This window comes from Ipomoea nil, unplaced genomic scaffold (assembly GCF_001879475.1).
Source record: "Ipomoea nil cultivar Tokyo-kokei standard unplaced genomic scaffold, Asagao_1.1 scaffold3030, whole genome shotgun sequence".
Classification (NCBI taxonomy): Eukaryota; Viridiplantae; Streptophyta; class Magnoliopsida; order Solanales; family Convolvulaceae; genus Ipomoea; species Ipomoea nil.
Window position 1 is genome coordinate 6,403,702 of NW_017619458.1, and position 13,032 is coordinate 6,416,733.

A 13,032-nucleotide genomic window follows, 5' to 3' on the forward strand; every position below is an offset into this window, starting at 1 on the left:
TGAGACATGCTAAAAATGCACATTTACTGTAAGTTGGAAATACACTGTTTTATGCCAATAAATTCAATAACTTAGCAAATCTTCTCAACAAGAGTTAACAGAGTATTAAGCATAACTACTCAACCATTCATATACTCAAATGCTAAAATTCCCTTCACAGACTCAAGTTCACAGCCAAACACACAAAGCATTCACCTTTCATTTTTCTTCTCTGTTAACATGCTTTTAGTCTAAAATCAAACGAGAACAACTCATACTAGCGCGCTGTGACGAGCCCGAGTGTCCGATCCTCAAAGGCCCACGAGTCCCGATCCGAAACAACACATGGTTGAGCCACAGATGGCCCGACCTTCTCAACATTGGCCTGGCGGAGCTTGGTGACGGGGCTTGAGAAGCCCCGCCACTTGGCTCCGCCAAGCAGCGGCTTTGGGTGACGGATCCAGATGGGATCCGTCCCCATGGTCCGTTGCTTCACGGTCCTAGCCAGCGGATCCTCCCTAGGTCCGTTGGCTAGGGCCGTAAGGTATGTCTGGTGCACCAGACAGTGTGTATCAAAGGCTTCCAGTCCACAATAAATCAATCATAGAACATCAATAACACATAAACAACTCATCAATAAGTATTTTTTACCATTTCTAAACATCTAGTCTCAAGCTTCTAGCAATTATCATACCAAAATCTTAGTTTTGGGAATCCATGGTTTATACCTTGTGTTTGGTCTTCTCTTGTGTGGATCCTCTTTCTCTCTTTCTCAGATGTTCCCGCCTTCACCACCTATTTTCCTCAAACAAACACAAATACGCACAAAGCTTAAGATAATACTCAAAGATTGGGAGGCAAAGATGGATAGTCTAAGAGATGAGATGAATGAATGGAGAAGATAAGGCAGATGCAACTTACTGTATAACTTCTTCTTTCTCTTGGCAAATTCCTAAGGTTTGGAGTGGAGAGGCAAATGAGGGGATTAGGAGAAATGCAATGGAATAGTGTTGTATTTATAGGGGTCCAAAACCCTAGGTGGAAATCATTGGGTGATAAGGGTAAAAGAGTAAAATAGCTTGTTCAAAACATCAGGCATTCTCTTTGGCTGGTAAAAATCATCAGGCTTCATCTAAGGCTTTAAAAATAATTTTTACACAACTTTGGGGTCAAACTAGATTTTCTATAAAATAGTTTCTAATTAAAACATTTGGTTCGGGTTTCACAGGTTCCTCTCAAATTTGACTCATATTGACTTTTTGGGTCAGAACGTGGTACATAAATATACCCAAAACTTAAGAATTTCGAAATAAGTTATTTCTTGGTGTTAAATTGGTTTAAAATCTCGATTTAAAATATTTAATTCATACACCGTTTTTAAAAAAATTTTGAAAGAATAAAAATAATTATTTTAAAATTTTATAAAATAAAATTTAGGAAAAATAATTTTTGGGGTGTCACAAGTTTGGTTCAATAGATTTTTGTCTACCATTCCTAGTAAAAAACTCATGTTCAAATCTCCTAGGAGTTAGAATTAGTTTTCGGCCTTTTAACTTATGTCTTGTATTTATTCTTTATCCCATTGTTAATATTATTTGGACTCGATATCTGATTAATATTATTACCGTCTATGTATATTTCTATCCACTTTATGATAAAACCATAAGCTACTTATAGCCAAATCTATCTATATATATATATATATATATATATATATATATATATATATATATAAAAGTAAAATCCTCCTTCACAAATTTTCCCCCCAAAACTTAAGGGTATTTATGTAATATTCAAATTTAATTAATTATTAAATAATAATAATAATAATAATAATAATTAATTAATTAATTAATTCCTCCAATTAACAGGGCGTTTGGTTGGAGGGATTTTAAATTCCCTTCTCACTTAATTCCCACCTATTTCCAAAGGCCATTAAATTCCGTAGTTTGGTTGGAGGGAATTGCAATTCCCCCATTTTCATGGAATTAAAATCCCATGTCCCCCCTGGTATTTTAGTTCCTGGGAAAAAAAGATAGTGATGAGTCAACATTACCCCTTTCTTTTTTAACTTAAAATTAATGCCTAACAACAATAATGGCCATTTTTGACTTTATACTACTTATTCCCTTTCAATTCCCATGTATACCAAACATTGGAATTGAAATTCCAAGTAATTCTATTCCTGTCAACCAAACACTGGAATTTAAATTCCCACTTTATTCCCAGTAATTCAACTCCCATGGAATTACAATTCCTTTCCCACATAATTCCCCCCCTCCAACCAAACGCCCTGTAAGTTGTTACCAAAAGTATATCCTTTTTACCAATTCAGTCAAAATATTAACCTATATATATATATATATATATATATATATATATATATATATATATATATATATATATATATATATATATATATAGGGATGCACTCAGGTGCGAATAAGTGCTCAGGAGGGAAATGCGAACGAATCAGCGCGCGACACGTGTCCAGATCTAATAACTTTAAAAAAAACGCGGTGGAATTTTCGTAAATAATTGAAATCGAAGTGCAAGTAAAATCACTTACAAGTGCACCTACTTTCACCTATAAGTGCATGTAATTTTGCCTTGTTAGCATTCACTTTCCGCAAACATTCATGCACCTGGGTGTGCTTATAACTATATGTGCAACTATTTATAACTATAGGTGCAACTACTTATAATTATAGGTGCACCTACTTTCACCTATAAGTGCATGTAATTTTGCCTTGTTAGCATTCACTTTCCGCAAACATTCATGCAGCTGGGTGTGCTTATAACTATATGTGTAACTATTTATAACTATAGGTGCAACTACTTATAACTATAGGTGCACCTACTTTCACCTATAAGTGCATGTAATTTTGCCTTGTTAACATTCATTGATCTGAGTTCAGCGGGTAGTAATACCCCTGAAAACCACTCGCAAACATTCATACACCTATGTGCAACTACTTATAACTATGTGTGCAACTACTTAGAATTATAGGTGCAACTAAGTATTGATGCTCAGTGTAAATTTTTACTTGCACCTATAATACATTTTACATCCACTTGTAATACATTTTACTTGCACTTCGATGTTCAATTATTTACGAAAATGCCACGGCATTTTTTAAAAAAATCAGTGTTTTTCATCCATTAGATCTGGACACGTGGACGAACATAATTCATTCCTATTTCGCGCCTGGGCGAAGCATTCGCACCTGAGTGCGATTCTATATATATATATATATATATATATATATATATATATATATATATATATATATATATATATATATATATATATATATATATATATTATCATCATTATTAATCTCTTTAGACCAATATCATCTTCTTCATTGCTTCCAAAGTCTTTCAAGTCTCTTCCTTCTGTTGGTGGTTGCTTCATGTAAGTCCATTCATCTTTTATAGCTTTTACCCATAAAATATTTTACTATGGGTATATTATATATACCGATATTAAATTAATTTCTCTGGTAAAATCAGATCTTCAACTTCACAATAATATATTCTAAGAGTGTACATTAAACATATAAGATAAAACATATATGCTTATTAGATGTGTGAAAACACTAATATTGTGAGTTGATATAATGATTGCAGGTATTTGGAGTGGTGGTGAAGCAAAGAAGAAACAAATACTAGAGCTGTCTTGCCGTTTCGTTGTCTCATCAATCAAAGAATCTCAGACTTATCTCTTGCTTTCTTTTCGTATGAATTTTCTACATTTTTCTAATTATATTCCCCCGTACTTCAATATGTTTTGCAGTTTATATCGTCTGGTATGAGCTTGAAGATACTTAAAGAGGCTTTACTTCAACAAGTAGCGTTATGAGTTTATGTGGTTCGCTGGGCAAAACAGCAATCAAACAAAAGCTAAATCGAATTGAGGGGTGAGGACGGTTTAGATGAAGGCCTTTTCTCATCCTACTTTGCCTTTTTCTATAGAGATTGGGAATGCGATGCTGAGGAAAGAGAAAAAGGAAATGGAGAGATTTTTTTTTAATAGAAGTTTCTGTGTTTTTCTTATACAAATTTATAATTGTATATTTATATTAATAAATAATTATTAAGACAAGTATAATTTATTTTATATTGTGGACACATTATTTTTAATAAATTTGATTTAATAATATTATATCTTAATTATAAAAATTCTACCTAATAATTTTAGTATTAAATGTCATACAATAATTACCATAAACAATGTTTAATAATTAACAAATTATGTTAGGCAATAAAATTACTATTTGTGACAAAAAGATTTCTTTCGTATATATTTGTGACAATTTTATAGCAATAAGATTTCTTCCGTAATTATTAACATAGTAATTTGTTCCATATATATTTTTGCCTTTTTCGGTACTAATTTTATTTGTGCCTTTTTACCATAAAATTCTACCTAATTTGTTCCGTACTATGTTTGTGCCTTTTTACCATAAACAATGTTAATTCTATAGCAATAAGATTTCTTCCGTATATATTTGTGCCTTTTTCGGTGTAATTATTATGGTAATTTATATACATATATATTTTTATACTTAATATATAATATATATGGCACAAAATAAATTAAACTTACCTTATTATATAGATTATTTTTTTAATATAATTTTCTAATTTTTATTAAAGATAATTATTCTCATAATTTTTCTTTCATTCTTTTGTGTAATTATTATGGTAATGTATTTAAATATTGGAAGAGAACAAATGTTATAATTAATATAATTAATGACATTATAGTAATTGCCACAATATTTGTATATACAATGTATTATACAATCATATAAGAATATGCGTCCGATTAGAGTTTATATTTATTCATACAAAATTTAGAATTTATATTTTTATTGATTTCTAAGTACGATTCTCTTAGTTGTTGTTATTATTATTATTATTATTATTATTATTATTATTATTATTATTATTATTATTATTATTATTCATATTTTTAGCATTATAATATATATGAAATACAATTTAGAATAAATCAACTTAATTATATGAATTTTTGCTATAAATTTATCTAAATATGTACATGATTAGAGATTATATTAACTATACAAAATTTTAATTTTAATTTTGTATGTTATGAAAATAGATACTTGACCAAATATATAAAAGTCTAACTATATTATTATATTGTACATTTTAACGTCTTTTTATTTTTTCTATTTTAATTTTAAATTCATAATAACAAAAAAAAAAAAAAAAAATTCATGGGTAAAACACTATATTTTAAAAAATAAAATTTGATAAATATCATAAATTAATTAAATAAAAAAATAAATAATTCAAATATGTGAACCAATAATTTCAAAATGAAATTAATATACAATTACAAATAAATATAGTATGGTTGCATTTACTTTATTTAGTTTTAAATCCCTTAATGATATGACTTTTCTTTATTAGTTTTGTATGGGAGACTAAGTGAGTGTTTGAGTTGCTGGAATTTTTTTTTTTAATACTTACGAATAAAAAATAATTTTAAAATATTTTTTAACCCCTCATAACATGTGTAACTGTTATATTTTTAAAAAATACAATTTGATAAATATCATAAATTAATTAGTACAATATCATTTTTGTTAATAAATTATAATAATTAAAAAAAAATCAAATATGTGAACCAGTGATTTCAAAATGAAATTAATATACAGTTACACATAAATATAGCATGATTAGATTTACTTTAATTAGTTTCAATTTCCTTAATGAAATGATTTTTTTTATCAATTTTTTATGGGAGGCTAAGGGGGTGTTTGGATTGCTGGAAAATATTTTAAAATAAAAATACATACTAATAAAAAATAATTTTAAAATATTTTTTAACTCCTCATAACATGTGTAAATGTTATTTTAAAAAAAAAATACAATTTGATAACTATCATAAATTTTGTTTATAATAGTTAAAGAAAAAAAATAAATATTTCAAAGATGTGAACCAATGATTTCAAAATGAAATTAATATAAAGTTACAAATAAATATAGCGTTTTTTATTAGAGACTAAGGGAGTGTTTGATTTGCTGAAAAATATTTTACAAATAAAAATACTTACTAATAAAAAATAATTTTAAAATATTTTTTAATACCTAAACATGAGAAAATTTTATATTTAAAAAATTACAATTTGATAAATATCATGAATCAATCTATATATATATATATATATATATATATATATATATATATATATATATATATATATATATATATAAACAAAATCCTCCTATAGCCTTTTTCCCGCCCAAACTTTTCTACTAAATTAATTAAATCTTTTATATTTTTTTGGTCAAATAATCTATAAATCTTATTTGGAAAGCAAATCTTTAATAGAAAGTAATTAAAATGTATTAATTGGTAATATTGTATAATTAGAATATTGCAAATGTATTAATTGGTAATTAATTTATAGTAAATGTGAATATTATGTAATAAAAATGACGCACTCGAAGAAGGACAAATGTGCACTTTGAAACAAAACACAAGCTGACTTATTTACTCAAAATTACAAATATGCCAATGAGCATTTTTTTTTTTTATAATTAAAATACAATTTGGGTTATAATATGTGGTAATAGTATGTTGTGATGATTATTATTTGATTTTATAATTTTTTTAAACATTTTGTAGAATAAAGTTATTTAAATTTTATGCCATGAAAATAAATATATTAATATTTCTCTGAAAATATAATCGGAAATTATGTTTTCATAAGTATATTACTTTTAAATTATATGAAAATGAATATTAATTCATTTTATGAATGAAAAAAATGAATATTAATTCATTTTATGAATGAAAAAAATGAATATTACACACGAGAATATAATCTATTATTAGTATTCTGTTAATAATTGGTATGGGAAGTAGGCCAAATGAAAAAAGAAATTAATATTAAAAATTCACTGAAAATATAACACAAGTTTTCCCTTCGAATAAATTAGTAACTACCAAATAAAACATTAGGAAAAAATTATGAAAGAAAAAAGAATGAAGAAAATATGATATATATATATATATATATATATATATATATATATATATATATATATATATATATATTCATATTTCACTGGAAATATAATTAGCAAATTATATTATTATTATTATATTAATTATTTATGAAGAAAAAAGGAAATGAATATATTAATATTTCACTGGAAGCATAATCAGCAATTATATTTTTATAATTATATTATTTTTTAGTTATATGAAAATAAATATTAATTCTTTTTATGAACAAAAAAATAAATAAATATTACACACGGGAATATGTTATTAGTAACTACCAAATGAAATATTAAAAAAAAAAAATTATGAAGGAAAAATGAATGAAAATCAATTTTAATTCTTTTTAGGAAGGAGAAAGGAAATAAAATACTAGAAAAACGAAATGAATATATTAATATTTTACTGAAAATATAACACAGTTTTTCCTACCAAAAAATTAGTAACCAACAAATAAATTATGAAGGAAAAAAATATGGCAATCAATATTTATTCTTTGTATGAAGGAAAAAAGAAATGAACATATTCAAAAGGAAATGAAATATTAGAAAATGAAATGAATATATATTAATATTTCACTGGAAATATAATCGGCAATTATATTATGATAATTATATGAATTAAATAATAATTAATTAATTAATTATATTAATAAATAGTAATAATTAATATTTAATAATTATAGTATAGACAAATTGATACTGATATGTATTGCCTGAATATAAAAGGATCACGAACTCATTTATTTTCTACCATTATATACTTTTAATTCTTCTCTTATATTTCTCAACTTTCTCTTTATTGTTTAGTAATGAAGTCAAATTTTGTTAGTGCCTCTGATCTATCTTCCAAGACAAGGAAAAACTCTATAGGCCTTCAATTGACGCATTGTTATTTGTCCAGAGAATCAACGCACAGCCGTCAAGGCGTCAACCACCAAACTCTAGAGTGCTTATTTCATGACTCTAAGGTACATATTGCATTTATATATTATTTAAACATCACTTTATTTTTGTGATATTACATTAAATATCAATTAATATTAATATTTATGTTGTATGTTGTATATTCTATACAAATAATTTATATAACTGAGTTGCAAGCTAGACAATGAGCTAATTAGACCAATTAATACAAATCATAAACACTGCTATATAATATCTCTAAAGTTTCAGCACCGGATGCGTACATCTACACGTTGGCTATTAATTGAATAATTATTTGTTCGAATTCAAGCATTAATAACATTAGAAAACATAATCGATCCAACTCAATTATTCAATTGCACTATATAATATTTGATATTTTAATTTAAATAATTATATATCAATCCAAATATTTTTAATATATTACAACAAATTCATTCCGTGCATCGCACGGGTGCAATTACTAGTAATGAATAATAGAATTAGTAGATGTGATAAATGTATAGTGCAATTCTTTATAGAAAAGAAAAGGGCTTATGTAAAACCATTGAAAATATCAGGTTCATGGTTCGAATTATCCCAGACTATAGGGTCAAATATCTAATTTGTTCTTTTTATATAAGGCACTAAAATCTATCAATTCTCCCCGCCTCAACAATCGTTTCCCTCCCAAACTCAGTACCCGACCGGAATAGATCCGCCGTGAAATCCGAAGCCGCCGCCGCGAATGGCGTCGACGTCAGGTCATCGCAGCGTCAACCCTCCTGGAAGACTTAGAACAGTTACGTCTATGCTCGAGTCAGACAATCAGACTCTTCTCAGAGTATGAACGTTCACTCAATTTATCGATCATATTACTTTTTGTTTCCTGTTTTAAAATTTTCTACTTGAAATTTATCCCGCTACGTGTTCAGGATATGAGGAAGGCTATGACTCTGATGAAGGAAGTCGCGGTAGATTTGGAGATGGATAACAAATCCGAAAGGGTACTCTTACTTGTAAACTCTGGATTGATGAAACCCTTGTCCCTAAATTCAGGCAAATTTTATTTAGAGCACTAATTTAGGTGCTTCATGTCAAATTTCAATAGTGTTTAAGAGATAATGCACCAAGTTGATTATGATATCTAAACAACCTAAACATGATTATGATACCACCTGGGCGCTGTTTAGAAACCTTATTGCTCTTCCTTATACACAACATAAAATAAGATTGTAGCTAAGTTGGTGTTAAAATGGCAGGTGAAGGAGCTTGAAGATGGTCTGATTCATTTGTCGAAAACTTATGATGACTGTGTGCATTTGTCTAGTGCGATCCAAAGTATAGGGAATTTGTATGAGCCTGGGCCACAGGTTTCTTTTTCCGTTTGCAGTAGCATTTTCATTTTCAGTCTTAATGCTAGATTGCTACCCAAGAACGTAAGGGTGTTGCAATTCTTGAGCTCTTATTTTTTGTCATTTGATTTCAGCCAACAGATTTTAGTAAGTTGTTTGATGCTGAGATTGCAAAATCTAAGGCAACTTCTCCCCGTCAGAATCAACCATTCGTAAGGCAATTTAGGGAAGCTGTTTGGGTATGTCCACTTATGAGATCAACAAACTACATTGGTTTACATTTTTGAAATCCACTCTTTACTTCTGTTGATACTTTTTTGTCCTTTCTTCTTTTATTTATTAATGAAATCGGGTTTAATGATTTCATCATAGTTCACTTAAATGTTGTGTGTAGCTTCATATAGTGCTAATCAGAAGTTTAGTGCTGGCTCAATTATAAAATGATCCCCATTTTGCTTCCAACTTGATTTATGAAAATGCTAATTTGAACTATTTTTTCCCCATTGTTCAAGATGGATTAGTGACCACATGAACTACACTCACATTTTATCTGCTTTTCTTTTCCTCAAATAGATTGTTCATCATTCTGGACAACCAATGCCGGGTGAAGAGCAAGAGGATATTATAATGACCAGTTCGGAGCATAACCTCCTTAATGTGACTTGTCCCATAACTGGAAGGTCTGTCACGGAGTTGGTTGAGCCTGTTAGAAGGTACAGCAATACATTATATTTGCTTTTCCATCTCCTGAATGCTGAAGACTTTTAGGTAGTTCTAAGAAAGGGGTATCCTGTCCTCTAACTCTCTGCTGCATAATTGATACAGCATGGACTGCAAACACATATATGGGAAGAATGCTATTATGGAACACATAAAGGATGCGGGTGGTCGTTGTCCAGTTGCAGGTACTTCATCCTCATGTATGCGCATCTAAAATTTTCTATCCATCTATTTACAGCTGCTCAATACAGAGCTTCCGTCTTTCAGGTTGCCCAAAAGTATTGCAGGCAAAGAGAATTGTGTGTGATGCATTATTACTGATAGAAATCGAAGAATTGCGCACAATGGGTAAACAAACTGCTGGGTCCGGGGTGGTAGAGGATTTCACAGTGCTGCCTGAAGCAGCAGAGGATGATGAAGAATGAATGAAGATTGAAGAGGTTTTGTGTAAAAACTATATCATGGCATTTAAGAGCATGTTTGGTAACTAATGCTTACATTATATTTTGAGCAATGCTATGCCTATGTTCTTCAAATCATCTTAACTAAATTGTCTCAATGACAAGTCTTTATCTAATTGTTTTGTGATTAATATAAAAATTGTAATGTTATTTGGTGCAAAGAATTTGATGGAAGTACCATTTCCCCTTTATAAATGAATTATAGAAATTACACTTGAACAAAATAATTAGAGGTCAATCACCTAATAAAAATTAAACACTCCATATTTCATATTATAATTTAATTATATTTGATTTATTTCTAAAAATTAAAGTTCTAAATAATACTTCGTATAGAACATTTTGAATTTTGAATGAATTATCAAGACAGAAATCTTTATATTTCATATAACAACCAAATGGTATCTTGCAGTGTAAGCATAAACATATGTATGTACCATGTTACATACAACATAGAAGGCACTCATCGCGGATATGTATATACTATGTTAAGGTAAAGAAAGCAGAGCATTACAACAACAGGCCATCAACAGGTTCATTGGAACAGTAGACAACCTATCCTTGTTTGTATATAGATCAAACACCCTAGCCATCATCTTCAGGGTTGTTAACTCGCTCACATTCATCAATCCATTCGCTATATCTGCAGGCATATATTTTAGTTACTTATAGATACAAAGTTAAGTATATTGCTAGTGAAAGCACAGCAAATCCTTTTTGTACTTACATGTCGATAGGCTCTGTCAAAGCTACAGAAACATGAAGAAAAACCAATCAGTTAATGAAAAAGGGGACAAAAGAAGTATTAGAACGACAGGGAAGTAGACCATGTTCACCTGTCACAGTTGTGCTATAGCTCTCTTTGCAAATATTGCATTCTGCTTCACCAATCGCGTTCTTCATATCACTGAAACCACATAACAAACAAGAGTGAGTATACTCAACAGAAGCTGGAACCAATCTTAAAGCAATGACTGATTCGTATATGGAGTAATTGATTGAAACTAGAAGAGGGTAATGGCCAATTCACTGATTGAAACATACAAAATAAAACGCTAGCTTCTCACCACATCAAGATTGTAAAGTGCCACAGGAAGAAACTTAATAGAAGACCCAAAACAAATACTTACATGCGGCATTCCACACTAGTCCCATGACTGCAGAACGGACAGCTGAAAACAGTATCAAGCTTGTCCATTCTCTTCTTGGGAGGTGGCTTCGCCTTTGACTTCCTCTTACCCATACTCCAATTTAACTCTTATTCTTGCTGCAAAAATGATTCAAAGTTTTAACCAACCACCTAAACACACTTTCAAACCACATTATTATCTTCAAATAAATAGCCAATGGTGCAGCTTCATGACATAATTCAGGAAAATCTCACCAATTTCCTTTCAAAAAAAAAAAAAAGAAGGAAAATCTCACCAATAAATGGACTACCAAAAAACCATATGATAGTATCTATCTAAACAAAACTTTGAGCATCTTGATCAAACATTAGCAAGAAAACACATGCTAATTTCTTGATAACAGATCAGAAAAGAGGTTTTATGGGAACAAAAGGTACTTTAAATGGAAAGAACAAAGCCCAACATATATCTAAATCTAACTTCCTTAAATGATTATATTCCCCTATTGATTACCACATTGTAATCAATCAAACAATATAGTTACATGATCAAAATTCCTAGCAGAAAAATCAAATTTAAGGGGAAAAGAGAGAAAAACAGAACAGCAAACTTTTTCGATCTCTCCATACCAAAAAGGGAGAATTCACTGACTTCGTCCCCAAAATCTTAAACCCTAAAAGACACAGAGCTCCAGAGATTAAATTTAAAGCAATATACGAACAACAAATTTGGAAACAGTTGAATTCTTTAAAACCCTAGAAAACAAAAAACGTATGAAATCCAGATCCTTTGAGCAGGAAGTCAACAAAAACCAAGTCTGCAACAATTTCCGCAATCATATTGGAAAAGATAAAACAAATTGAACGAGGAACCAACTCCAAAACTAGTAGAGACAGCTACGAAGAAATAGAAAATTAAGGGGAAGAAAAGTACCTCTCTTTCAATTCAAAACGAAGATCTCGCAGAGATGAAAGAGCAAATCGAGAGAGATGAACGAAGTCAATTTTATACGGGCCTCGTCTCCGCCCACAAGTACAGCGGCGACGGGTTTCTAATTTTGCGCGAAACTTTCGAGGATAAAATTAAGGGGTATTTGGTTGGAGACTTTTGTATTCTATTATGTCGTTTGTTCAAATATACTTTCTTAATTGAAATTCAACGTGTCAATACTGATTCCACTCAAGTTCAAACTTATGACCTTTCATTTAGAAAAGTCACTTCATACCGCTTGACTACATATAATCAAATTTTTTGGTTATTACAAAACTAATTACTACCTTGTAAAACTTATTATTCTTTTACTTCTTTACTTTTAAACAATGGAATACAAACTAATGGAGAACAAATAATAATAATAATAATAATAATGATAGAAAAATTCTACAATGCTTAAGCATTGTGTCAAATTCTGAAATAGTAAGATAATTGTTAGCCGTG

The 13,032-nt window shown here is 29.3% G+C and overlaps 2 protein-coding genes across 5 annotated transcripts; one reads left to right on the top strand and one right to left on the bottom strand.

Annotated features, from left to right (window-relative positions):
• Positions 1–8,582: 8,582 nt before the first annotated feature.
• On the top strand, positions 8,583–10,626 carry LOC109163630 (E3 SUMO-protein ligase MMS21). The gene is made up of 7 exons (XM_019312367.1): positions 8,583–8,773; positions 8,865–8,936; positions 9,192–9,302; positions 9,419–9,523; positions 9,858–9,997; positions 10,110–10,189; positions 10,272–10,626. Exons 1-7 carry the CDS (start codon positions 8,678–8,680, stop codon positions 10,427–10,429), a joined length of 762 nt encoding a protein of 253 aa, XP_019167912.1. The 5' UTR covers positions 8,583–8,677; the 3' UTR covers positions 10,430–10,626.
• A 186-nt stretch (positions 10,627–10,812) lies between these two features.
• LOC109163632 (transcription elongation factor 1 homolog) lies at positions 10,813–12,660 on the bottom strand. Of its 4 annotated transcripts, none has more exons than XM_019312370.1 (5): positions 12,529–12,660; positions 11,596–11,732; positions 11,302–11,372; positions 11,193–11,214; positions 10,813–11,108 (listed from the first exon to the last, which is right to left on the bottom strand). In XM_019312370.1, exons 2-5 carry the CDS (start codon positions 11,706–11,708, stop codon positions 11,051–11,053), a joined length of 264 nt encoding a protein of 87 aa, XP_019167915.1. In that variant the 5' UTR covers positions 11,709–11,732; positions 12,529–12,660; the 3' UTR covers positions 10,813–11,050. The 4 variants fall into 4 exon arrangements, with proteins under 4 accessions (XP_019167915.1, XP_019167917.1, XP_019167916.1 ...); XM_019312372.1 differs by having other exon boundaries at positions 11,596–11,734; positions 12,525–12,659; XM_019312371.1 differs by having other exon boundaries at positions 11,596–11,738; positions 12,529–12,658.
• Positions 12,661–13,032: the final 372 nt, after the last annotated feature.